Consider the following 27,229-nt stretch of genomic DNA (forward strand, 5'->3'; position numbering starts at 1 on the left):
AGCAGTCAGGTTCCCTTCAAGTTTTTGTTCACCTTCTGTGCTTAGTGTACTTCATTGTGGTTTGTCCTGATGAAGAAGTATGAATACTTCGAAACGGGTTGACAAATAAAAACCGGATCTACACTCTCTTGGTCTCCTATCACATGTTGGACCTTTGGCAGCGCAGATTTACATCCACTTTCCCGCTAAGCTTGCATCCTAGTGATCCTTTAGTTTAGCCCCATTAAAAGGGAAATCAAATCTCAGCTATTCAATGCTGCCATTGAGAGGGCAATGTAGCCCCCTTTTAGATTTATAGATAAATACAGATAAGCAATATCTGTATTCACATACACACAGTGAGGTCATTTTTTTTTTAGGAATCCAAAACCCCTTTGAGTTTGCTTTTGGGGTATAGGAGGAAACAAGAAACCCATACAAACTCCATGCTGATGTTGCTTTTGATCAGTATGAAAGGAGGAATCCAGGAACAGTGCTCATAAAACTGTGCTAACCACTGAGCCCCCATCTAACATGCGGCATTATTCATACCCATACACATAGTCTGACATGTATATATTTCCCCAATTTACTTTTCTTGCTTACCGGAGATAACGTCTTTTATGTATGAGACACTACTGCCCAAGATTCCTTACATCGTCTTCCATTCCTCTTATCACAGATTCTTACCTTTCATTATATCTGGCAGTAACATTACAATCCTGGGTCCCATGCCAGCCCTTATCTGCAACTCCCACTCCCTCATCAAAGAACAGTTTGTGTATGGAGTACAGAGCATATTCCGTTCCCACAGCTTTGTGACATCTTATTTTATATCATAAATCATGTAAATGTTTTTCTGGTACTGCAGGTTGCATCCGTATAATGTATAATAGCAGGTTATTGCCCATTCTGTCCTTCACTAGTCACATGTCCTTGCGGATCTGTAGTTCCTGCTGATGACTCTAAGGCTTGTTTTCCGTTCCATGTCCTTGTGTTTGACTTCTGACTTGTCTGACCATTCCTGGCATGTTGTAGTTTGGCCCATGGGTTGATGCTTGTCTTGCTCTGAGTACATCTAATCCGCCCTCCCAACCGCAACGTCTTTGCTACAATTTTCAAAAATCGCAGCAAACAGTGCGTTTGGCACAGTAGTGGCAAAAATACACAGCGCATCTTGTGCATCATGGGTATGGTAATCTGAACTTAAAGAAACATTAAGCAAAAAATGAATAAAAATATGAATATTCCAACTCTCAATCTTCTCCATTCCTTTGATCCTGTTCATTGCCATTAGCAAAAAAAAAATAAATAAATAAATATATACAGTTGTGGCCAAAAGTATTGACACCCCTGCCGTTCTGTCAGATAATACTCAGTTTCTTCCTGAAAATGATTGCAAACACAAATTCTTTGGTATCATTATCTTCATTTAATTTGTCTTAAATGAAAAAAACAAAAAGAGAATGAAGCAAAAAGCAAAACATTGATCATTTCACACAAAACTCCAAAAATGGGCCAGACAAAAGTATTGGCACCCTCAGCCTAATACTAATACTTGGTTGCACAACCTTTAGCCAAAATAACTGCGACCAACCGCTTCCGGTAACGATCAATGAGGTTCTAACAATGCTCTGCTCGAATTTTAGACCATTCTTCTTTGGCAAACTGCTCCAGGTCCCTGATATTAGAAGGGTGCCTTCTCCAAAAAGCCATTTTTAGATCTCTCCACAGGTGTTCTATGGGATTCAGGTGTGGACTCATTGCTGGCCACCTTAGAAGTCTCCAGTGCTTTCTCTCAAACCATTTTCTAGTGCTTTTTGAAGTGTGTTTTGGGTCATTGTCCTGCTGGAAGACCCATGACCTCTGAGGGAGACCCAGCTTTCTCACACTGGGCCCTACATTATGCTGCAAAATTTTTTGGTAGTCTTCTGACTTGATAATGCCATGCACACGGTCAAGCAGTCCAGTGCCAGAGGCAGCAAAGCAACCCCAAAACATCAGGGAACCTCCGCCATGTTTGACTGAAGGGACCGTGTTCTTTTCTTTGAATGCCTCTTTTTTTCTCCTGTAAACTCTATGTTGTTGTCTTTGCCCAAAAAGCTCTACTTTTGTCTCATCTGACCAGAGAACATTCTTCCAAAACATTTTAGGCTTTTTCAGGTAAGTTTTGGCAAACTCCAGCCTGGCTTTTTTATGTCTTGGGGTAAGAAGTGGGGTCTTCCTGGGTCTCCTACCATACAGTCCCTTTTCATTCAGACGCCGACGGATAGTACGGGTTGACACTGTTGTACCCTCGGACTGCAGGGCAGCTTGAACTTATTTGGATGTTAGTCGAGGTTCTTTATCCAACATCCGCACAATCTTGCGTTGAAATCGCTTGTCAATTTTTATTTTCCGTCCACATCTAGGGAGGTTAGCCACAGTGCCATGGGCTTTAAACTTCTTGATGACACTGCGCATGGTAGACACAGAAGCATTCAGGTCTTTGGAGATGGACTTGTAGCCTTGAGATTGCTCATGCTTCCTCACAATTTGGTTTCTCAAGTCCTCAGACAGTTCTTTGGTCTTCTTTCTTTTCTCCATGCTCAATGTGGTACACACAAGAACACAGGACAGAGGTTGAGTCAACTTTAATCCATGTCAACTGGCTGCAAGTGTGATCTAGTTATTGCCAACACCTGTTAGGTGCCACAGGTAAATTACAGGTGCTGTTAATTACACAAATTAAAGAAGCATCACATCATTTTTCGAACAGTGCCAATACTTTTGTCCACCCTCTTTTTTATGTTTGGTGTGGAATTATATCCAATTTGGCTTTAGGACAATTCTTTTTGTATTTTTTCATTTAAGACAAATTAAATGAAGATAATAATACCAAAGAATTTGTGTTTGCAATCATTTTCAGGAAGAAACTGAGTATTAACTGACAGAATTGCAGGGGTGTCAATACTTTTGGCCACAACTGTATATAGTAAAAATGTTCCCAGAAAACTCTGGAGGCAGATTCTCACGGAAGATCTATGTCCGGCCCATAGATCTTAACAGCTCATTTACATATTAAGAAAAACGTGGATTTCTCTGGAATAAGACATTGGATCACAGATATCAAGGTGTCATTTTATTCTGTTTCCTATGACCTGAATGTCCATTTAGACAGCTCAGAAAGGCTGATCCTACTGACACATTCCCTTCAGGCTATCCTGTTCTTACTGCATGACACTAGAGTCTTCTCATTTATTTGAGCTGATGTTTCTTCCCTGTGCCCCCCGTACTACACAGCACCGCAGTCATCAACTGGACACAAACACAATAAACAGGATGTGAAATATGTGGATTAAGATTCTGCATTCGGTTCCCTAAGAAACAAAACTGACGAGCAATTTATTCCAACCGTTCAGCATTATATTTTTATTTTCAAAAAAAGCTACAGAATCAATGAACTGTTAAATTTCCTGTCCTGCAGCATGTAACACAGATCTCTGACCTTGAATGACCTTCCTATATTGGCTATGTGGCCATGTATTTCTATGGCAAAGAAAAAGTTAACAGAGAAGCTAGATGGGTTTAAAATATATATAAGTTTACCATGTATAGACAGGACAGGTAATAAATGTATGATCACTAGGGTCACACTGATCTCGAAAATGGTGGTCCAAAAGTCACTTGTGTCAATGGAGGACTAAGGCACATGCGGGACCCATCAGTCCTACAGACTATTGTCACAAACCTAGACCACAAAAAAGGAGAACTTTATGCAACCATCTTCTTAACAATTTTGCCAGGTAGCACAAGAGGTGCTCGATTATATAAACATAAAGTGATGCAATACTTGCCAAAATGTGCCATCTCTTCAAAGAACTGACATGTTTTGCTTCTTTCTTCCGAGAAAGCTTGTAATTGTAACTCTGCTTTTTCTCTGTAATACGATGAGAGTAAATATGAGGAAATATTAATGCATACAATTCTGTGTAAAATGAAGAAAACATATTCTTCATCAGACTCTGGGTATGCTAAAATAATGAGGGAATCCGAAGCAGACAACAAATATTGGGGTCTCATAGGAAAATATGACAGCAGGCATTCTCAGTCTATCTGTGCCACCTCAAGGGGTACAGCACAGCCCAATCTACCCAGGACATATTTTCCTAACCACTCAAATTTACTGACATCTGTCGATAGGGGCTATTTATCAAATTTTAGAGGTAATATTGCCCGCAAAGGGGTAGATGAATGATTACAACAATCAGCTCTAATATCTGTGTCAGGGCCACCACAGTGGAATCTAAGGACTACTGAAACCTGTGACACTAGTCACTATTCATGGGCAGACCACAAGGCAGAAAAGTCATACGTTCTGGAGTCAGTACCAAGGGAGCATATAGAAAACAAAGGGAAAAGACAAAGGCATAAGTCAGGCCACGGTCCGGGGTCACAATACCAGGCGATAGCGGATAAAGGCAAAGGGACAAGACAAAGGGACAGTCAGAACACGGTACAAGGGTCAGGAATCGGAAGATCACAACTCAACAAAATCAGGCTAACAGTCAACAGGAAGCACAAACTACGTCTGGCAGGGGTCAAAGGCAAACAGCTCAGTTAAATAACTTAGGCAATCTCCAGAATATCTGGAGAAATGCCTGCACGTCCCAGTACCGGACTGGACAGCCGTGCTGTCAATCAAAGCACCTACAGCTAAGTCTGCCCATCACAAGATTAGAAAGCTGAGCTGTCAATCATAAATCTGACAACTCAGCATGACCCAGTTTCCATAAGACAGCAAAACAATCACTCACTGAGCGGAGGAATCATGTCAAAACCTTTGACAAAGAAAAAATATTATTCACATATAATTAAGTTCCCTGACTAAAAAATTGACAATTTTCAGTGTTTAATCCATTTTAAGACCCTCTGACATTTGGAGCTTGCTCCTAGTTTCAGACTCTCTCACGCAGGAGTGTCCCTCCCAGTAATATATGCTGGATAGTGAGGTCTGTGTGTGTTGAGGTTGCTGCTGATCCTTCATTACGCCTGGTTTCATTCACAATGATAAAGCACCCGTTTGACTTCCTCTCCCCTGTGCAGACACTGATGCAGAGGAGTGTATTATTTCCACCTCCCTTCCCTCCAGCGACAGTATCTGCTTTGGGGTCTTTATCTCTTTAGCTACACTGATACAGCGCCTATATGATCACTCCCCTTACCCATGCAGACTGTCTCCCTATGCAGTACAGCTGTGCTTTCTTCCCACTCAATACTCTGATCTGTCATGTACAACCTCCACCTCCTCCTACTGGCAACTATGAGAAAAGTGGGAGATAGTCCAGAGAGCCGTTACGATTAGTCTGCTGACATTCCCATATTAAAAGCAACAACATAGCCAGGTGTAAAGGAGTAAGGCTAGTTTCACACTGGCACTCTCGGGCGCAGCGCAGGGCCGCCGCTAAGCCCCGGCCGCGCTCCCTCCGGTCAGTTCCTCCTCTGATCGCATGACGCTGTATGCGATCAGCGTACCCTATATTTAGCGTTGGGTACGCTGGTCATGCGCTATGCGCTGGTATGATTTTGCTGGCGCTGAGCCCAGGGCACAAAAACGCGCTGTGTTGCATTTTTGTGCGTTGTGTGCAGCGCCAAAAGGGCGCAGCACCAGCAAAATCATACCAGCGCACGGTCAGCGTGCCCAACGCTAAATATAGGGTATGGTGATCGCATGCAGCGTCATGCGATCAGAGGAGGAACTGACCGGAGGGGGCGCGGCCTGGGGCGGGGATTTGCGGCGGCCGTGCGCTGCGCCCGAGAACGCTAGTGTGAAACTAGCCATACACAGGCTTTACATCAGCAAAATGGTAAACCTCTTTTAATAAACAGTTTTTAGAAAATGATTCAATGTTACATTAAGAAAAGAAATGAACAATGAAAAAAAAAAATCAATCCAAAAGTCATAGCTTTTTACCATTAAACAGTTCCCATTGAACACAACAACCTGTTCCTTTAATGCACAGACATGGCCTGGCTCGTCCTCAGTGAGAGATCATCTTTATAGCCACGCTTCGATTTTGGCTAGTAGATGAGGGTATAGAGCTATGAACAATTTGATAAACTAGGAAAACTCAAACACCTAAAAGTATTTGCTTGTTTTAATTTAAAGTGAAATTCTGTCCACTGATTGACATAAAGGGTGCACTGGTTTTATACAGATTACTTGGTTTTCTATAAAATTACCCTTGAATATTATCAGAAAATGTCAGCTCCTGGAAAATAGAAACTAACATAGGTAAATTCTTCAGAACACATTAACAAATAAAGATTATACCAAATTTATGAAGAATCCTTGTAAGTTGTCGTGACGACATATGTGACTTTTTGCTTTAGAAAAGGTACAAAACAGGTTAGTGAAAAAAAAAAATAAAGAGCATTCTAGAGTTTACAGAAAACTCATGAACCACATGCTTTGTGTTGAAGAATTTGGTGCAATAGAAACTGTCAATGAATAACACATGATAGAAAAAAAGCAAAGGGACTTGAAAAGAAAAAAAAACAAATGACCAATCAAGTTTTGCAGAAATCCAGCAGAGAACATAAGGATTCTCTTATCTCCAGCCTATTTTAGCTGGAGAATAGCTTTTTGACAGGCTTTAGCCAAGAGGGTGTGGCTTAACCATTCTTTTCTGTTACTGCAGACAAGGCTAAGTGGGACGCTCCTTCTGCAGTTTTTTGTCTAAAAATTCTAAAATTGTAGATGAAAATTGTCCATGCCAATTTTGTCTGAAAATCGGTAGATGAAAATTGTCCGAAAAATTGCCTGATTCTGGCTCTTGCAACCATCCTTAGATATATATATTGTGAGGGGTTGACATGCTTAGCTGCTTCTTCAGGTAGACACAGGAACACTTTGGTGGTGAAACACCTGCTGCTTTATTAGCGTCAGCATACACCAAGGCAGGGTACAGAAAAACAAAAGCAGAGCCTTCCTGGCTTAGGCCTCTTTCACACATCAGGTTTTCGCCGTCAGGCGCGATCCGGCGCTTTTGACAGAAACCGGATCCGGCGAAATGCAATGCCGGATCCGGTTTCACCCCCATTGACTTGCATTTGCGCCGGATCGCGCCGGATGGCCATGCGTTTCATCCGGTTTTCGCCGGATCCAGCAATATGTCGCAATGTGTCGCGATCCGGCGTCTGGAAAAAACGTCTACTGTAACGTTTTTTGTCTCCGGCGAAAAAGCCGGACACGCCGGATCCGGCGCGTCCGGCTTTTTCACACAATGAAAGCCTATGAGCGCCGCAATGCGCCGGATCCGGTTTTTTTGGTCTGAGCATGCTCAGTAGCTCTGCCCACAAGACATATATAAAAGCAAGACAGTGGGACCCACAGCCACACCCAACATGCCACCCAAGAAAGCAACCAAGCGAAGCAGGAGAAGGCAGGAGACCACTGCAGCACCATCAGCACCACCACCACCCCAAATGGAGCAGCAAATAGAACATGCTGAGGAGGGGAGGCCAGCAGCAGATGAGAGACGGTAATTATCAAATCCCCCATTCCTCCAAACTAGGGCCATGGAATATCAAGATATTCATTGGCCCTTTGTTTCTCTTTATTCAACAGCCGCCAAAGAGATGCAGCAGCAGCACCATCAGCACCACCCCAAATGGAGCAGCATGCTGAACGGGAGGGGAGTCCAGAAGCAGATGAGAGACGGTAATTATCAAATCCCCCATTCCTCCAAACTAGGGCCATGGAATATCAAGATATTCATTGGCCCTTTGTTTCTCTTTATTCAACAGCCGCCAAAGAGATGCAGCAGCAGCAGCAACAGCAGCAGAAATGGCATCACTGGCAGCAGCAATACCCACAGCCATGGAGTCTGGCCATCAACAGGACAGCACATCTTCTTCTGGGAGCCCTCCCTCGCATCGTCAGCGTTTGACGGTAAGTTTTTATTTCCAAAATCCATCATCTCTGTAATATATGTCTATTCATTGCCTTTTATTTCAAAACAGGAATCACAAGATGAAGAGGAGCTCCCAGAAGAAGAAGGAAGGGGTGGACAGACGCTTGGAGTGGGCTCACAATTGGTAAGTTTTTTGCATCAAACGCAGAAACACAACATCACACTACACACAACACATAGAAAACAATGTTCTGCAGACCACACACAGCAAACAAATGCCTACATCCAAACTCATAACATTTTTTGTTTTCTTCTCTAGTCTTCCCAATCTGGTGCTCGGCCAAGAGGTCCTCGCAGTGCCTCCCAGGGTCGTCGGCGACAGCAACGCGGCGGTCACCAGCGTGTAAGTATAAATATTTTTGCTTTGTTTTTTTGCACTTTTTATTTCATTTCTTTTGTGGAGGCTAATTATGTTATTTTTGTCTTTTTCTTTAACAGCCTTCACAGCGTGCTCCCGACTCTGACGGTGAGGATGGAGGGATTGATGTGGACCGCCTCATCGATCTTGTCAGAGAAAGGGAGCCGCTCTGGAATATGGCTGACCGCCGCCACGCTGACCTGATCATTACCCGACGACTCTGGGAGGAAATCTGTTCTCTCCTTGTGGGCTGCTGGGAGGACCTCGAAGCTCGGGACCAGATTAAAGAGCGTAAGTATATACAGTAACGGTTGCTTGATGTAAACCAGTGTTTCCCGAACTCCAGTCCTCGTGGTCCCCACGGATCATGTGTTCAGGATTTCTATTTACTATTGAAATCCTGAAAACATGACCCCTGGGGACCATGAGGACTGGAGTTTTTGAAACACTGATGTTGTATACTAACCACTCCTTTCTCGTTTCAGGGAACAGAATTGTGAATCGGTGGCGGTCTGTGAGGGATCGTTTCAAGAAGGAGTTCAATAAAGAGATGCGGGCCCCGAGTGGATCTGGAGGACGCAGGAGCAAGTACAAGTACGCACAAGCCCTGTCGTTCCTCCGGGAAACAATGCTCACCAGAAGGTAAATATTACACACCACATGTGAAAAAAATGTTAGATGTAACTTTTTTTTTTCAGCCAGGGCCATACCATGTCAGTATTTTAATTGTTTTTTTTTCTCTTTATTCCACAGCACGGTGAGCAGCACTCGGGAGCCTGCACGATTGGACCCTTCTGAGGCGATCCCTGAGGAGACCGGCACCGAGGGACACTTCGACCGCCCCGGTACATCTGCACCTTCCCTGCCTTCCCACACATTCGACCCATCTGTCCCATCCACCAGCACAGGAGCATCGTGGCCGCCTACATTACATGAAGCTGCTGGTGAGGAGATCGCTTTCCCTTTACCCCACCCTTCTGCCCCTGCCGCCTCTAGTACACCTGCGGGTACTGGGCGACAGCGGCAGAGGGGTCAGGAAAAGAGTTATGCGCAAGAGTTATTGCATCTGAATGCATCTTTCCAGAACTGTCTCAAAGTCTTGTCAGAGCAAATCTCCGCAGGCTTTCAGCAGATCAACTCCAGCATTCTGGAGGTGAAGACACTTCTGCAAACCATGCATTCAGAAGCAAGATCTTCGCCAAACTACACCTTTTTCAGGTCTGTTGTGGAGCGCATGGAAACGCTCTCTCCTGCCCAGCAGATGCATGTAATGCATTCGTGCCACGGTGCTCTACAGCAGGTTACCTCCCAACCTCCACCTCCCACCACTGTAGTTCCTCCACCTGCACCCCCTCCAGCCACTTTCCATCCTCCCCCTCCTATTACATCTGCACCCCCTCCAGCCACTTTTCATCCTCCCCCTCCTACTACATACCAGCAACCTGCCCAGTACCAGCAACCTCCCCAGTACCAGCAACCTCCCCAGTACCAGTCATCTCCCCACTTCCAGCAACCTGCCCCGTACCAAACTCCTTTCCCGTACCAAACTCCTTCCCCGTACCAAACTCCTTCCCCATACAACTTTCCATCAACATCATCTGCTCCTACAGTCCCTGCCCAACCCTCCACTCCACCTCTTCTGCTTCCCACATGTCCACCCATTCTGTAGTTTTTTCCACACCTTCACCTCTAACTGTTCCTTCCCCACCAAGATCCCAGTCCTCTCTCCACACACCCAGTGTCGAAGTGTCCCGCAGCCCCTCCAGCAGTATTTCCACCCCACAGTACACAGAATTGTAATGTGTGTTTTTTGTAATAAAAATGCCCATTGGGTTTAAAACCTTTCTAAAAAAGTTTTTTTGCACTTTAAAAACATTCTACAAAAAAAAAAAAAAAATTTAAATAAAAGTTAAATTATCGTTTCACAATGGCTGTCTGTCATTTCTTTCTGCGGCGAACTATGTTTTAAAAAAAGGTTAAATACAGGGTATTTCAAAGGTAAAAAGGTATTCAAAACCAGGTATAACTGTGGGTAAATTTTAGCTTTTTGCCACAGTTGTGTTCCTGGTTGTGTTTGAAGCAAAGTATTTCACTTAAAAAGTTGTGTTTATTGTTGGTGATTTCCTACCAATGTACACAACTTTTGTTAAAAGGTGAAATACTTTGCATAAAACACAACCAGGTACACACCTGTGGCCTAAAGGTAAAAATAGTAAGACCATGACAAGATAGCCAACTTTGGTTGGCAAAGGTATATACTGTTGGTCCAGAAGGTACACAAGTTTAGGGCAAAAATCTCTCACACTCTGTCATCCCAGTGTACTCTGCCTTGAGGTGACATAAAGTATAGTGGAAAATTGTCCCTGAAACCGTTACAGAACTTCTAGTGGTAATATTTCCAATGACAACATCCATCTTCGCCTGTAACTTGCTCTTCTCTCCAACCTGCACTTTCTTCTCTACAACCTGTCAAAGAAGGGCTGTAGGAACATGCTATATCTAGTTTTCCAGTAGCCAATCCCGTTCGGAAGGCCACAAGGGTCAATTTTAAAAACCGGATCCGGCGTAATCCGTCGAAAAACGGATAGAAAAACGGATGAACCGGATGAGACGGATCCGGTTTTGTCTGTCAAGAAAAAGACGGATCCGGCAAAAAACCGGATCCGTCACATCCGGTTTTACTAAACATTTGCCGGATCCGGCGTTCCGGCACGACGCCGGATCGCGCCTGACGCCGAAAACCTGATGTGTGAAAGTAGCCTTAAGTATCACAGAGTTCTTTCTCTGCAGTTCCAGTTTCAACCTGCAGTTAACCCACACAGTCCTTAGCTCCTCCGGGAGCAATCTGGGAGCTCCTGCTCTCCCAAGACAGGACCCCACTTACTCTCACGGACAGGTATTTAACATCCCATGTGATAATCAAATGACCTTGACATCATACAGGTCCTGTGAAGACTCTGCAGGTGGAGATACATTGGACCCCCTCCCACCCACTCTATGAAGGCCCACTAAAACTAGCCCATAACACAGGTTCCTATTAACCCTCTCAGCACTCAGTGTGCTGGGGGCAAAAACACTCTGGTTTTACGTCACTGACTGCAGAGACCTGAGTAGTCTCGAAAGCTTGCAATGTGTTACCATCTGTTCAGTTAGCCATTAAAAGGTATCAACCACTGAGGACTCTCAATCCTGAATATTTCGCAGTATGCCCAGTGACACGTATCTCCCTTCACATACTATGCCAGTGACTCTGTCACTAATATATATATATACACACACACACACACACACACACACACATACATACACAGTTGTGGCCAAAAGTATTGACACCCCTGCAATTCTGTCAGATAATACTCAGTTTCTTCCTGAAAATGATTGCAAACAAATTCTTTGGTATTATTATCTTCATTTAATTTGTCTTAAATGAAAAAACACAAAAGAGAATGAAGCAAAAAGCAAAACATTGATCATTTAACCCAAAACTCCAAAAATGGGCCAGACAAAAGTATTGGCACTCTCAGCCTAATACTTGGTTGCACAACCTTCAGCCAAAATAACTGCGACCAACCGCTTCCGGTAACCATCAATGAGTTTCTTACAATGCTCTGCTGGAATTTTAGACCATTCTTCTTTGGCAAACTGCTCCAGGTCCCTCATATTTGAAGGATGCCTTCTCCAAACTGCCATTTTTAGATCTCTCCACAGGTGTTCTATGGGATTCAGGTCTGGACTCATTGCTGGCCACCTTAGAAGTCTCCAGTGCTTTCTCTCAAACCATTTTCTAGTGCTTTTTGAAGTGTGTTTTGGGTCATTGTCCTGCTGGAAGACCCATGACCTCTGAGGGAGACCCAGCTTTCTCACACTGGGCCCTACATTATGCTGCAAAATTTGTTGGTAGTCTTCAGACTTCATAATGCCATGCACACAGTCAAGCAGTCCAGTGCCAGAGGCAGCAAAGCAACCCCAAAACATCAGGGAGCCTCCGCCATGTTTGACTGTAGGGACCGTGTTCTTTTCTTTGAATGCCTCTTTTTTTCTCCTGTAAACTCTATGTTGTTGTCTTTGCCCAAAAAGCTCTACTTTTGTCTCATCTGACCAGAGATCATTCTTCCAAAACGTTTTAGTTTTTTTCAGGTAAGTTTTGGCAAACTCCAGCCTGGCTTTTTTATGTCTGGGGGTAAGAAGTGGGGTCTTCCTGGGTCTCCTACCATACAGTCCCTTTTCATTCACGCGCCAACGGATAGTATGGGTTGACACTGTTGTACCCTCGGACTGCAGGGCAGCTTGAACTTGTTTGGATGTTAGTCGAGGTTCTTTATCCAACATCCGCACAATCTTGCGTTGAAATCTCTTGTCAATTTTTCTTTTCCGTCCACATCTAGGGAGGTTAGCCACAGTGCCATGGGCTTTAAACTTCTTGATGACACTGCGCACGGTAGACACAGGTACATTCAGGTCTTTGGAGATGGACTTGTAGCCTTGAGATTGCTTATGCTTCCTCACAATTTGGTTTCTCAAGTCCTCAGACAGTTCTTTGGTCTTCTTTCTTTTCTCCATGCTCAATGTGGTACACACAATGACACAGGACAGAGGTTGAGTCAACTTTAATCCATGTCAACTGGCTGCAAGTGTGATTTAGTTATTGCCAACACCTGTTAGGTGCCACAGGTAAGTTAAAGGTGCTGTTAATTACACAAATTAGAGAAGCAGCACATGATTTTTCGAACAGTGCCAATACTTTTGTCCACCCTCTTTTTTATATGTTTGGTGTGGAATTATATCCAATTTGGCTTTAGGACAATTCTTTTTGTGTTTTTTTCATTTAAGACAAATTAAATGAAGATAATAATACCAAAGAATTTGTGTTTGCAATCATTTTCAGGAAGAAACTGAGTATTATCTGACAGAATTGCAGGGGTGTCAATACTTTTGGCCACAACTGTATATATAATCATATTATAATCAGAACTGTTTTTTAATTGTTCATTTCCCTTCTTAAAGTAAACGTGAATCATTTTCTAAAAGCTGTTTATTAAAAATCGCTTTATAATTTTGTTGAAACAAAGCCTGTGTTACTTCTTTACACAGCTGGCTGTGCTGTTGTCTATAAGATGTATATATCTATATCCGAAGCAACAGCACAGCCAGCTGTGTAAAGAAGTAACACAGGCTTTGCTTCAACAAAATTATAAAGCAATTTTTAATAAACAGCTTTTAGAAAATGATTCACGTTTACTTTAAGAAGGGAAATGAACAATGAAAAAACAGTTCTGATTGTAATATGATACAGAATAGGATAAAATCAATTAATTAAGGAGGAAAGAGTAAGGATATTTTAATTTTTATTTCTTTTTACATTTTTCGTGGTCAGTTTTCTTCTAGGGTCATGTAACAGTTTCTCTGGCTGGGGCACAATCCCATATACCATAAAAAAGGCTAGGAACTGAAATATATGAGTATAACGTGCTCATCTAAATGGTCTCCTATATGAAAAAGAATATTATTGGCTATATAAACCTATCTGATGTGACTGAATCAAGCCAGAAAACAGGACAATAGAACGGGAGGTCGGCTGCACTATAATTCTATATTTTTTTGCTTTCTTACCTACTTTCGCTCAGCCGCTTGTTCTCTTTCCACCACACCTGTTTGTGCTGTTTTATTAGCATTTGGTCTTTTGTTATTTTAGATGCATGCTGAATTTTCTTGACCTGGTATGAAAAATAACAAAAAATAATAATAATCCTTATGGAAGTTTGAATGATGTTAAATATTAGTCTGGTAATTGTTATGTTCAGGTGTTCATAGCCGCGCGGCAGTGAAGTGTTCAGAACCACTACTGACGGCAACAAGGTTGGATTATATAAGCATCTATGCTGATTTAATCGCTTATATTTAGATAAAAGATGATTTATATAACAATGGTTCGTTATCCAGATGTATTGTTTCTGAGAACAATAGGACAGCGCACAAGCTGCAACGTGTGTGTTATCGGCGGATAAAAGCAAAAAAAAACATTAATAATATATTACGTTTTGTACAACTTTAGTAATACATGGCATGAGTTTATTTAGGAAATCAACAGAGATGCAGGCAAATTTGACATCCACCTAAACCCACCATACTGGAGTGACATCGGGTGTGGATGGGTCGCTTGTGCCTGGAGCAGCTGCCTTGGTCATCTCCAAATGTAGGACTGAGAAATGACCAAGTTCTTTCTTGCTAAAGTGTGGCATGTGTTACTTCTATGTATTTGAGCACATTCAGACTTGATTTCAGGTCTATTATACCACAAATTCCTATTTGCATTGAAAACGTGACGGACAGCTCACTTGGCTGTTTTTGTAAACCTGACCGCTTGTGACAGGCTCATAGGGACCAATATTCCCATCTCAGTCATTGACTTCCAGTTCCCCAGCCTCACGCTGTATTCCCTGACTAGCCACACCCTCCTCTGGTTGATTGACATGTCTTTTGCCTTGGTACAGGGGGAGGCGATATGAAGGGAACACTGGGTGAGGCTAAGTATCTGGAAGTGCATAGTCCCACCCCAATGCACTTCCAGACACACGTATACTAAACTTAAAACCACTATTTTGCTCTGCCACAGCTTTTCTTTGGGGTCATACAGGGATCGGCTGGGTTATCTTTTAACGGGCTTCTCTTATAAAAATGGTTTTAGAAATTTATGCAGGTTCCCTTTAAGTCTCGTTTTGAGAAAATATTTTTATACTCAGCGTTAAAAAATGTGTGCTTTACCAGAATAAGGAAATAGAGAAGAAAACTGTAAGCACAAAAGCGCGAAAGGCTCTAATCTGCATAATAAGTAGGGAAAATGAGGGCAATCGTGCCCACATCTACAGCATTATAGAATGCTGAAGATAAGCCCTGAAAGGCGATGGCCGTAACTCATAGAATCGTAGAGTTGGAAGGGACCTCCTGGGTCATCGTGTCCAACCCCCTGCTCAAAGCAGGATTCATTAAAGAATCTCAGACAGATGTCTGTCAAGCCTCTGTTTGAAGACTTCCACTGAGGAGAACTCACCACCTCTCGTGGCAGCCTGTTCCTCTCATTGATCATCCTCACTGTCAAAAAGTTTTTTCTAATATCTAATCTGTGTCTCCTCCCATTCAGTTTCATCCCACTGCTTCTAGTCTTTCCTTGTGAAAATGAGAATAAAGATGATCCTTCTACAATGTGACAGCCCTTGAGATATTTGTAGACACCTATTAAGTCTCATTGCAGTCTTCTCTTTTGCAAGCTAAACATTCCCAAATCCTGTAACCTTTCCTCATAAGACAGGGTTTGCATACCGGTCACCATTCTGGTCACTCTTCTCTGAACTTGCTCCAGTTTGTTGATGTCTTTTTTAAAATGTGGCTCCCAAAACTGGACACAGTATTCCAGATGAGGTCTGACCAAAGAGGAGTAGAGGGCAATAATGACGTCACGTGATCTAGACTGTATACTTCCGTTAATACATCCTAGAATTGTATTTGCCGTTTTTGCTGCTGCATCACACTGTTGACTCATATTCAGTCTGTGATCTATTAGTATACCCAAGTGTCACGTCCGCCATATCCGCCATGTTTGCTATGCCTCATGAACCCCTGGAGCGGTGTGCACGCGCACCTTGTGTCTGCTATCCTGCTTGTTCCCTAGAGCAGTGTGCACACTCACCTCATACAGGGCCGCCATCAGGGCATGACAGGCATTACACCTGTATGGGGCCCGGTGATTTCGGGGGTCCGCCCGGGTCCGGCGGCCGTGGCGGCGCCTGAGCAAGCTGGGCGCTGCAGCCTGGTCCGCGCATGCCGCTTGGGTCCCGGCCGGGCCCCCCCTACAATTTTTTCAGCGGTTTGGGGCACCCCGTCCTCCCCCTCAGCCTGCTCTGCCTGGTGTTACATTCATTCACTGTGATGTGACAGACAGCAGGGAAGCGCTTGGCTCCTTCTCCCTCCCCCCCCCAGGCCCCAGTGCACCATGGTCGGATCTGGTCCACATTCCAGCACCTCCCCCGGGCCCGGCTCATTTGACGTGACGTCACACGCTGCTCCTACTCTTCACTTCCTCATTCCTGAGAAAGCAGAAGAGCGGTGTGCACGTGGCGTCGGCATGGCCGAGACTGGGAGCGGCTGCAGGCCTGCAGAAGACGTCGGTACCTGGGTGACGTGACGGTCTGACGGTGCGGTGGACGGCCAGCGAGCAGGTAAGTGAATATTCTTTTTCTTTTATGTCTGACTCTGTATGCAAAGCCTGCTGATCATGGGGACATCGGGGGCCTGTTGTCCAGACTCAGTCTGTTCAGGGGGTCTGGGGACCCCGGCGCCGGTTGTGTCTAATCATGGGGGACATTGGTGGTCCTGTTGGGACCCAGGGGCCCGGCATATTGTGGAGGACCCAGGGGCCCACCCTGCAGTCTGTAGGGGGGGTCTGGGGTACCCAGGGGCCCAGCTGTCTGTGGGGGGGTCCCCCAGGGGCCCAGCTGTCTGTGGGGGGTCACCCAGGGGCCCAGCTGCCTGTGGGGGGTCACCCAGGGGCCCAGCTGTCTGTGGGGGGTCACCCAGGGGCCCAGCTGCCTGTGGGGGGTCACCCAGGGGCCCAACTGTCTGTGGGAGGTCACCCAGGGGCCCAACTGTCTGTGGGGGGTCACCCAGGGGCCCAGCTGTCTGTCGGGGTCACCCAGGGGCCCAGCTGTCTGTGGGGGTTACCCAGGGGCCCGGCTGATGATGGGGGGGACCAAGGGGCTGATGGGGTGATCCAGGGCTCAGGGGGACAGATCTCCAGTGCCAAGATTAGTAGGCACATTGTTGACTGTCTCGACCTGCAGCTCAGCCCGTAGTCCTATCCTTTTAGTTATCACAGACTGTGCTGACCTGTACCAGCATGTTGACTGTCTCCACCTGCAGCTCAGCCTGTAGTCCTATCCTTTTAGTTATCACAGACTGTGCTGACCAGTACCAGCATGTTGACTGTCTCCACCTGCAGCTCAGCCCGTAGTCCTATCCTTTTAGTTATCACAGACTGTGCTGAGCAGTACCAGCATGTTGACTGTCTCCACCAGCAGCTCAGCCCATAGTCCTATCCTTTCAGTTATCACAGACTGTGCTGACCAGTACCAGCATGTTGACTGTCTCCACCTGCAGCTCAGCCCATAGTCCTATATGGGGTATCAGCCTACTCAGGACAAATTGCACAACTACTGTTAGGGTCCAATTTCTCATGTTACACTTGGGGAAAAACAAACATTGGGGATGAAAAGATCATTTTTCTGAAAATAAAATTAGATTTTAGATTGGCACCTAATAAAAACCAAATGCAAGCGGTTAGTATGTTAATCAAAAGCACAAGACAATAGAAAAGGCCGCTTTGTAAACAGGGTTAAAGTTAGAGTAGAAAAAAAGGGGTTACTAGAAATACTAGGGTCAATGATAATACCCGAGGAGGGATTTTGGAAGGTTCGCATGGTGGAGGAGGAGCTAGGGTGGAGGCGGAACTGGGGGTGGAGCCTGGGTAGAGTCTCAAGGGGGGCCCCATAAATTTTGCCAGTATGGGGCCCCGAAATTCCTAGTGGCAGCCCTGACCTCATGTCTGCTGAGCTGCAGGATGCCCGGGTTTCTGCTTTGCCTTCTGTGATCTTCACGTCATGTCTAGAATCCCTGTTAATGTGACGTTTCCTAGGATCCTGCACTGTCTGATTCTGCAATCATCTTGTCATGTCTGAAACTCTGATCATGTGACCTTTCCTAGGATCCTGCACTGTCTGGTTCGGTGATCATCTCGTCATGTGTGAAACCCTGATCATGTGACTATGCTCTGTGATCCTGGAGCATCTGAACTGGAAGTTGAACCCTGGTCCTGACCCGGAAGAGGAGGTGCTGTGCCCTATATTAGACCACCCCTTCCTATGCTCAGGGCCTGATTATTGTGTTGCTTCCCTGCACGGCTCATGGTCTGTGGGGTTGCCCCCTCTATTCTGTGCCCTTGCACTTTGCTCTGTAGTGCTTCTCTGCACACGCTCCGTGCTCGTATTTCGTCTCGTCTTGTGCCATGTCTTGTGTTGTCTCTCGTGCCATGTTTGTCATTGCCTTGCTTTGCCTTGTAGTCCTTCTGCTGTTCTCTGTCTTAGTCTGTTTTGCTATGTCTTGCCTTAGCTATACTTTGACTTGTAGTCTTTCCTCTGTTCTCTGCCTTTCCTGTTTCGCCATGTCTGGTCTTTGCTATTCTGAGCCTTGTAGTACTTCTCATGTTCTCGTTTCTGCTTGGTTTTCCGAACTCTGTCCTGTGGTGCTCTCTTGCACATTTCCAAGTCTTGTCCCAAGGTCTTCCCTTGGCCCGGCTCTGGGCTTCTGCCTACGCTCCGCTGGTAGACTCTGTCCTCGCTCTGACCTGGCTCTGTTTCTGCCTATGTTCCGCTCCGTGTTCCGTACCTGGTTTCTTGCCTAGTCTTGCCTTGTTCCTTGCCTTGAACCCCGGCGTGGGTTCCCCTTGGCCGTCTCCTGTGCCGTGGTAAGTGCCTCGTGTTTGTGTACAGCCGTGTGCACTGGCCAGTGTGACGTGCCTCCCGCGTGGCTCCTAGCACGCAGCCCTTCCTTGAACCCTGGCGTGGCTCCTAGCACGCACCCTGCCTTGAACCCTGGCGTGGCTCCTAGCACGCACCCTGCCTTGAACCCTGGCGTGGCTCCTAGCACGCACCCTGCCCTGAACCTGGCGTGGCTCCTAGCACGAAGGTTCCTTTGCCCCCTCCTGTGCCAAGATCGTGCCTCATGCTGGCGTTACAGCCGTGTGCACTGGCCAGTGACGTGTGCGTCCCGCGTGGCTCCTAGCACGCACCCTGCCTTGAACCCTGGCATGGCTCCTAGCACGCACCTTGCCTTGAACCCTGACCTTGGCGTGTCTCTACACATGCACTCTGTCTTCTACCTTGTGCCTTGGTGTGTCTCTACACACGCACTCTGTCTCGTACCTTGTGCTTTGGCGTGTCTCACACGCATTGTCTCGTACCTTGTGCTTTGGCGTGTCTCACACGCACTCTGTCTTGTACCTTGTGCTTTGGCGTGTCTCTACACACGCACCCTGTCTCGTTTTGTGAACCCTGGCGTGTCCCCTACACACGCACCTCGCTTTGAACCCTGGCGTGTCCCCTACACACGCACCTAGCCTTGGACCTTGGCGTGTTTCCTAACACGCACCATGCCTGGATATCTGTTGTGCCTCCTTGCCTGAACCCTGGTTTGCCTGCCGGATGCCCGGAACCTGCCGATCGCTGCCAGAGATTGTAAGCTGGATGACTGCGGCCTGATGTCCGCAGCCTGATGCCTTGATCATGTCGATCGTCGCCAGCGGTCCGGAGTCCGATGCCATTACCTGTACCTAGGCATGTCACCTGGCACATACTATGCTATGGACCTTGGCATGCCCGCGCGCGCACCTTGCACGTTTTGCTTGTTTGCACTGAATGTGATTCTGAAGATCTTAATGAAGATACCTTGCACTTACCTCTTGTCTTGTCTCCTGCTTGTCTCTGGTCGTCAGACACTCCCATAGTGTCCCCCTGAGACGGCCGTTTGGTCCCAGCAATCGTGGTGGCTCACCCCCTTGGTCTTGCCCCTGACAATCCCTGTATAGGGGGTGGATTCTCACAAGGTCAGCTCGCCCTCGGTAGGTGGGTGCCACGACCCAGAGGGTCCACTCAAAAAATGGGCTCAGCAGGAGCTGAGTCCGTCACACCAAGTCTTTTTCACATGTGCTGTTGCTTAGCCCTATTCCTCCCATTCTGTATATGCTTTTTCATTTTTATTGCCCAGATGTAGTACTTTGCATTTTTCCCTGCTAAAAACCATTCTGTTAGTTGCTGTCCACTGCTCCAGTTTATTTATATCTTTTTGAATCCTCTCTCTCTTCTCTAGTATTAGCTATCCCTCCTAGCTTTGTGTCATCAGCAAATTTAATCAGTTTACCCTCAATTCCTTCATCTAAATCATTGATAAAGATGTTGAACAATACAGAGCCCAGGACAGAAACCTGTGGTACCCCACTTGAGACATTCTTCCAACTGGATGCGCAGCCATTTACGACCACTCTTTGGGTCCGATCACTATGCCAGTTATGAATCCACCTAACAGTTGCCTTGTCCACTCCATACTTAGTATCGGCCAAAACTGGTGACAGGTTCCCTTTGTGTTTTATTTTTTTGCACAGCAAAACGTGCTCTATTAGCAGGAAAGAAGCTGCAGAAAAAAAAAAATCAGATTTTGTTTTTTTGGTGCGGTTTTTGTGCATTTTTGTCATGCTACATTTGTCTCTCGTGTTTGCCGATAAAGTTTAGTGCAAACAATAAAAAAATCTCATTCTATTTAATCAGGTTTTGGCACAAAAAAAAAACATTGCAAAACCTGATACCTGCATTGTTTGGTGCTGATTTTCAGCATTTTCTCAGCACCCATTACTTTGAATGAGTGAAAAACACAGAAAAAAAACAGTGAAAGAAGTGACATGCTCTATTGTGAAAAAATAACATGCAAAGCACAAAATACTGATGAGAAAAAAAAGAGCCGTGTGCATGAGATTTCTGAAATCTCAGACTTTGCTTGTACTGTAAAACGCAGCTGAAATTTTGCATTAAAAAGCTTATAAAAAAAAAAAACACTGAAAAAAAACACCTAGTGTGAACATAGCCTAATATTGTGGAGTCATAGGTACTACTAGTCTACATACTGCCATTCACAAGAGTCTTTAGACCATGAAATGTCATGAGAAGGCGGAATTTTGCTTTCAAATCTTCCTGCTTGATAATAGCAGTCAGTCCTCACACATTCCCTTTAAATAAATGAGACTGTTTATATCCTAGATAAATCCCCCATAGTATTATTGCTGGATGTGTAATTAATCAGTCGGCACCATGCACACCATCAATAATCCAGCCTTATGCTCGGTAAGTACAGTGCTTAGATTTTTACGCTGTCTATGTCCTTTATCTGTCAGATACAATTAAGCAGCCAAGGAGCGACTCCTGCCATTGGCAGCACTTCTGTATTTCAATCTCATAAGCAGAAAGGCAGGAATAGAGATTGTGATCTCGCCACATGTGCATTACTTGGATTAGTCTTGCAACGAGGGCAAAGTCATTCCAACAGAGAGATCCTGAGATTTGTGCTCTGGTGATCGGCACTGGAGTAGGGTTCATTTGTCTTTGTACAGCTCCCAAGTGTCCTGATGTTATATTCTCCGGTCTCATATTCTTTGTAAATGTTTTTGTTTGTTTTTTAAATGTTTGATAGCTCCATAAACATAACCGTCACGTACTCTTCCTGTTCCGCAGTTTAGCACACATAGAATATTAATAATACTGATTTATCACATATGACAAATCAAAATTTACACTAAAGACCCCCCCCAAAAAAAAAAATTGTCCTGAAAAGACGTGTGTAACGTTCTGAAGTCCCCTAGGACTGTATAAAACTCCTTTCAAGCTCATTAAGGTATACTCGGCCTTAGTTCTCAGTGACCTCAACATACAGTCATATGTAAAAGTTTGGTCACCCCTATTAATGTTAACCTTTTTTCTTTATAACAATTTTGGTTTTTGCAACAGCTATTTCAGTTTTATATATCTAATAACTGATGGACTCAGTTATATTTCTGGATTCAAATGAGGTTTATTGTACTAACAGAAAATGTGCAATCTGCATTTAAACAAAATTTGACCGGTGCAAAAGTATTGGCACCCTTATAATTTTCTTGATTTGAACACTCCTAACTACTTTTTACTGACTTCCTGAAGCACTAAATTGGTTTTGTAACCTCATTGAGCTTTGAACTTCATAGCCAGGTGTATCAAATCATGAGAAAAGGTATTTAAAGTGGCCACTTGCAAGTAGTTCTCCTATTTGATTCTCCTATGAAGAGTGGCATCATGACCGATGCACAGTGACACCATCTGCAGCAAGATGATGCTGCAGGTCTTTGGAGGTGGTCTGTGGATTGTCCTTGACTGTTCTCACCATTCTTCTTCTCTGCCTTTCTGATATTTTTCTTGGCCTGCCACTTCTGGGCTTAACAAGAACTGTACCTGTGTTCTTCCATTTCCTTACTATGTTCCTCACAGTGGAAACTGACAGGTTAAATCTCTGAGACAACTTTTTGTATCCTTCCCCTGAAAAGCTATGTTGAATAATCTTTGTTTTCTGATCATTTGAGAGTTGTTTTGAGGAGCCCATGATGCCACTCTTCATAGGAGAATCAAATAGGAGAACTACTTGCAAGTGGCCACTTTAAATACCTTTTCTCATGATTTGATACACCTGGCTATGAAGATCAAAGCTCAATGAGGTTACAAAACCAATTTAGTGCTTCAGGAAGTCAGTAAAAAGTAGTTAGGAGTGTTCAAATCAAGAAAATGATAAGGGTGCCCATACTTTTGCACCTGTGAAATTTTGTTTAAATGCAGATTGCACATTTTCTGTTAGTACATTAAACCTCATTTGAATACAGAAATATAACTGAGTCCATCAGTTATTAGATATATGAAACTGAAATACCTGTTGCAAAAACCAAAATTGTTATAAAGAAAAAAGGTTAACATTAATAGGGGTGCCCAAACTTTTACATATGACTGTATATGACTATGGAAAAAAAGGATGGAAGCCATTCATCACTGTCTATATAGCATATTTAGAATGTTTGCATTTAAAAGAAAATTCGGAGTTTAAAGACCATAAATATTAGAACTTAATAAAAAGGTCTATATTTCTGGAACTGAACTGCCGATTAAAAAATAAAAATATTCAGGAGAGTAGCAGGAACAAGAGCAAAAACTGGCCAGTTTTAATCTGGTGACAAGTCTTCTTCAATAGTGTCCTAGGTGGTTGGAGTGTGGGACCACCCCCAGTGGTGGAGGCACATGCTCAGTAGCTTCGCTGTTCTGCTCCTCCTCATGTTACATAAGTCAAAGAGGTCGCTACTGTATAGTAACGGGAGATGACTACTACATGTAAAGCAGAAGTAACAAAAGAAAAGAAAGTGATATACATAAATGCAGACACATAGATGATCGATAAATAGAAGGTATGCAAGAAATACATAGATGGGACATTGGCTATGTATTGGTGGGACTGTGGAGGCTGTGAGTTACTATGTGCTCTGCAGGGGTGGGGAGTACTATAGGAGATGAGTGTGACGCTAGTCACAACCCACGGCTAGGCCGTGAATAAGCTCAGTCAAGACATTCCGGGGTCAATACCAAAAGATCACGTAGTAAGCCAAGAGAAAATACAAAGTCACAAGTCAGGACCCATGCTAGGGTCAGAATGACAGTGGACAAGCAAAGGGGCAATAAACGGGTAGTCTGAACACGATCCGAAGGTCAGCAACGGAATATCAGATGCAAAGGGGCAATAACAAACGGGTAGTCAGAACACAGTCCAAAGGTCAGCAATGGAATATCAGATGCAAAAAGGCAATAACAAACGAGTAGTCAGAACACAGTCCAAAGGTCAGCAACGGAATATCACATGCAAAGGGGCAATAACAAACGGGTAGTCTGAACACGGGTCAAAGATCAGCAGCAGAAGATCAGAACTTACAGCACAGGGTACAGGCAAACAAACCAGAGAGCACCAGCTTAGAACAAGCTTTTGATTGCCAATGATCTGGGCCAGAGAGCTCACCTATATAACAGGGTAAATACCAAGAATATGGAGCACCTGTGGAAGTCTCTACACCTTCCAGTCAGATTGACAGCTCGGTTGACCTATCAAAGCACCGACAGCTCAGCACACCCCAGCACAGGATAGGATGACAGAGCTGTCCATCAGTATCCCTTTGACACTTTGAGCAGAGGAATCATGACAATGAGAAGTTAGCAGAAGCCGAGTACAATGCACTACTGGGTCACATAGGAGAAGCTACTGCCCGACCACAGAAAGAGAACAGACTATAATTGCAAAGGAGTGAGCGGAGAGGCTGAAAATCACATTGGAGAGTATGGTGGCGCTGTAGAGTAAAAGTCCTCTTTCTTTCTGAAGAGGCAATTTGCATATTATTTTCCCAGAGGAGCATTGCACGGCGAATAAGCCTCCTTACCTTGACAAGCCAGAGCTGGCATGTCACTCTCTGCAAGGAGAAACCTTACCTCTTAGACCTTAGTCCAGAGCCTCTCACCTAGCCAAATCAGATCTCATACTTTGCACTGACGAGAGCCAATAGCTCGAAACACCGTGTCTGCAAATTGAGATTCTGATTTGGCTTTTATCCTAAGTCATATTACAAGACTCGTTAAAGGGTTGATTGTGACTTGTAGGATCGCTACTACCAATAGGTGGCGCTGTAGAGTAAAAGTCCTCTTTCTTTCTGAAGAGGCAATTTGCATATTGGAGAGTATGGTTTCTTTTGCATTGATATGGTTAAAAGTAATGATGTATTACTCCAGAGATTTCTTTTTCAGTTCCTTGGATAACTTCTTTATATTCAGACACCTGACTTAGGTCTGTCATGAGCAGTAGCGGATCCCATCACACAATAGTACAAAAACCTTTCTACTAATTAGATCTGCTCATATTCTTGGCAATTATATGCAAAGGGTGACTGATTTTTCTACAACTTTCTACATCTCAGAACGAGTTTTCCCCGAACCCCCTGTCTCAGATGAGTATCAACTTGTTTGCTGAACCCTGATTGGTTTAAGAGGATAACGAGCTATCACGGATCATATCCATGTTTCTCCTAAATCCATTCATAACCATCAATGAATACTTGTGACGAGTGTCAGCTTACGCTGAGTCGTTTCTTACTTGAATGAGTGCACCCTCTGGGCCGTGGCACCCATCCACCTAGGGCGAGCTAACCTAGTGAGAACCATCCCCTATACAGGGAGTGTCAGGGGCAAGACCAAGGGAGTGAGCCAACACGGCAGCTGGACCAGAAGGCCGGCTCAGGGAAACAAGGCAAGGCGAGATGTTATTTCAAAAGAAACTCCATTTAAGGAAGGCTTCAGGGATAACATCAGGTACAAACATAACCAGAACAGGGACAACATAGCAAGGTGCGTGCAAAGGCATGCCAAGGTCCAAGCATGGTACGTGCAGATGGTAGGCGGAGGCACGATGACATCAGACTCCGGACAGCAAGCGAAGATCAACCGGGACAACAGGTTCTGAGGCTCTGTAGGCAATCAGGATCCGGACATCCGAAAGTCAGCCAGGGTTCCATGCAAGGAAACAAGACAGGGTTAACGACATGATGCGTGTCAACGGACATGCCAGGTTCGGGTTCACAGGACGAGGCTTGCGCATACCAAGGGGCATGCCAGGGAGAGACACAAGGACGGTGGCCTGCGCGTGCAAGGGCACGCCAGGGACAGGTACAATGGCATCGGAAACCGAGGTACTGGCATCGACTGACAGGGTCCAGGTATCTGGCTACGGACATCAGGCCGCAGTCATCTAGGTCCGAACCTCTGGCAGCGGTCGGCAGGTTATGGAATCCGGCAGGCAAATTAGGGTTAAGAGCAGAGCAAAAGAGGCAAAAGGCTTTGTGCAAGAGTAGCACGAAAAGGCACAGTGCGAGAACCAGCGTGCGTGCAAGAGAGCACGGAGACCACGGCGGGGGCACTGGCAGGTGGTACCGACGATGACAGTTGCAGGCGGGCACGACTAGAGGCGGCACCACTGCGGGGCCACACAGCCGGGAACCACTTTAGCACTGGACGGGGGCACGGCTGAGGCACACAGGCGAGCACGGCTAGAGGCGGCATGGCTGAGGCACACCAGGCAGGCACAGGCGACCAGGCACGTGCAGGGAGGCATGAGGCCACAAGGCAGGGCTAGGCAAAGGGTACAGGACAGAGCCACACGCGAGACAGCATGGCAAAGCCTAGTACGAAAAGTGCAAGAGAGCACGAAACATCAGGGAAAAGACAAAGAACGAGGCAAAGAGCTGCGCATGCAGAGAGCATGCCAGGGACAGTCTAGCAGCGGAGCGTAGGCCGAAGCCCAGAGCCGGGCCAAGGCAGGGCCTTGGGACTAGACAGGGTACAGAGCGGAGACCTGCACGTGTAGAGAGGCATGCCAGGAACAGGGACAGAGTCTAGCAGCGGAGCGTAGGCCGAAGTCCAGAGCCGGGCCAAGGGAGAACCTTGGGACTAGACAGGGTACAGAGCGGAGCCTGCACGTGTAGGAGACACACCAGGGACAGGGTACAGAGACGGAGGCCTGCACGTGTAGAGAGACACGTCAAGAGAGACACGTCAGGGACAGGGTACAGAGACGGGGCCTGCACGTGTAGAGAGACACGTCAGGGACAGGGCACAGAGACGGGGGCCTGCACGTGTAAGGAGACACGTCAGGGACAGAGAACAGAGACGAGGCCTGCACGTGTAAGGAGACACGTCAGGGACAGAGAACAGAGACGAGGCCTGCACGTGTAGGGAGACAAGTCAGGGACAGGGTACAGAGAGAGATGCCTGAAGCCACAAAGCAAAGCGAGACAGGAAACATGGAAAGAAACACGGAACAGAATCAGAGCAATCAAGGACTACAAGGCAAAGCAAGGCAAAGACAAAACATGGCACGAAGGACAAACACTAGACAAGGCATGAGACAAGGGACGGAATACGAGCACGGAGCGTGTGCAGAGACGCACTACAGAGCTAGGTGCAAGGGCACAGAATAGAGGGAGCGCCCCACAGACCAAGCAGCCATGCAGGGACACAACACAATACTCAGGCCCTGAGCATAGGAAGGAGAGGTCTGATATAGGGCACAGCACCTCCTCTTCCGGGTCAGGACCAGGGGAGAACTTCCAAGTTCAGATGCTCCAGGATCACAGAGCGCAGTCACATGATCAGGGTTTCAGACATGACGAGATGATCACCGAACCAGACAGTGCAGGATCCTAGGAAGGACACATGATCAGGGATTCTAGACATGACGAGAT

At 45.5% G+C, this 27,229-nt stretch overlaps 1 protein-coding gene and 1 long non-coding RNA gene across 15 annotated transcripts in view; one reads left to right on the forward strand and one right to left on the reverse strand.

Annotated features, from left to right (window-relative positions):
• The window catches only part of CCDC148 (coiled-coil domain containing 148), a 211,083-nt gene that overhangs the window by 100,511 nt on the left and 83,343 nt on the right, over nt 1–27,229 (reverse strand). For 9 of the 14 annotated variants that reach the window (XM_073545672.1, XM_073545668.1, XM_073545674.1 and 6 more), the window contains 2 exons: nt 13,903–14,006; nt 3,816–3,898 (listed from right to left, as the gene is read on the reverse strand). In XM_073545672.1, coding sequence (XP_073401773.1) covers nt 3,816–3,898; nt 13,903–14,006 — 187 coding nt within the window. Of the gene's footprint in view, nt 1–3,815; nt 3,899–13,902; nt 14,007–17,880; nt 17,911–27,229 lie in introns of those variants that run through there. The other 5 variants (XM_073545682.1, XM_073545679.1, XM_073545678.1 and 2 more) reach the window with 5 other exon arrangements.
• On the forward strand, nt 16,325–19,794 carry LOC141049342 (uncharacterized). Its single transcript, XR_012220332.1, has 2 exons — nt 16,325–16,505; nt 18,047–19,794. It is a non-coding gene; the product is annotated as an uncharacterized lncRNA (long non-coding RNA).

The sequence above is a fragment of the Dendrobates tinctorius genome, unplaced genomic scaffold, assembly GCF_039654945.1.
Source record: "Dendrobates tinctorius isolate UK_male_01 unplaced genomic scaffold, ASM3965494v1 ptg000143l, whole genome shotgun sequence".
In the NCBI taxonomy this organism is placed as follows: Eukaryota; Metazoa; Chordata; class Amphibia; order Anura; family Dendrobatidae; genus Dendrobates; species Dendrobates tinctorius.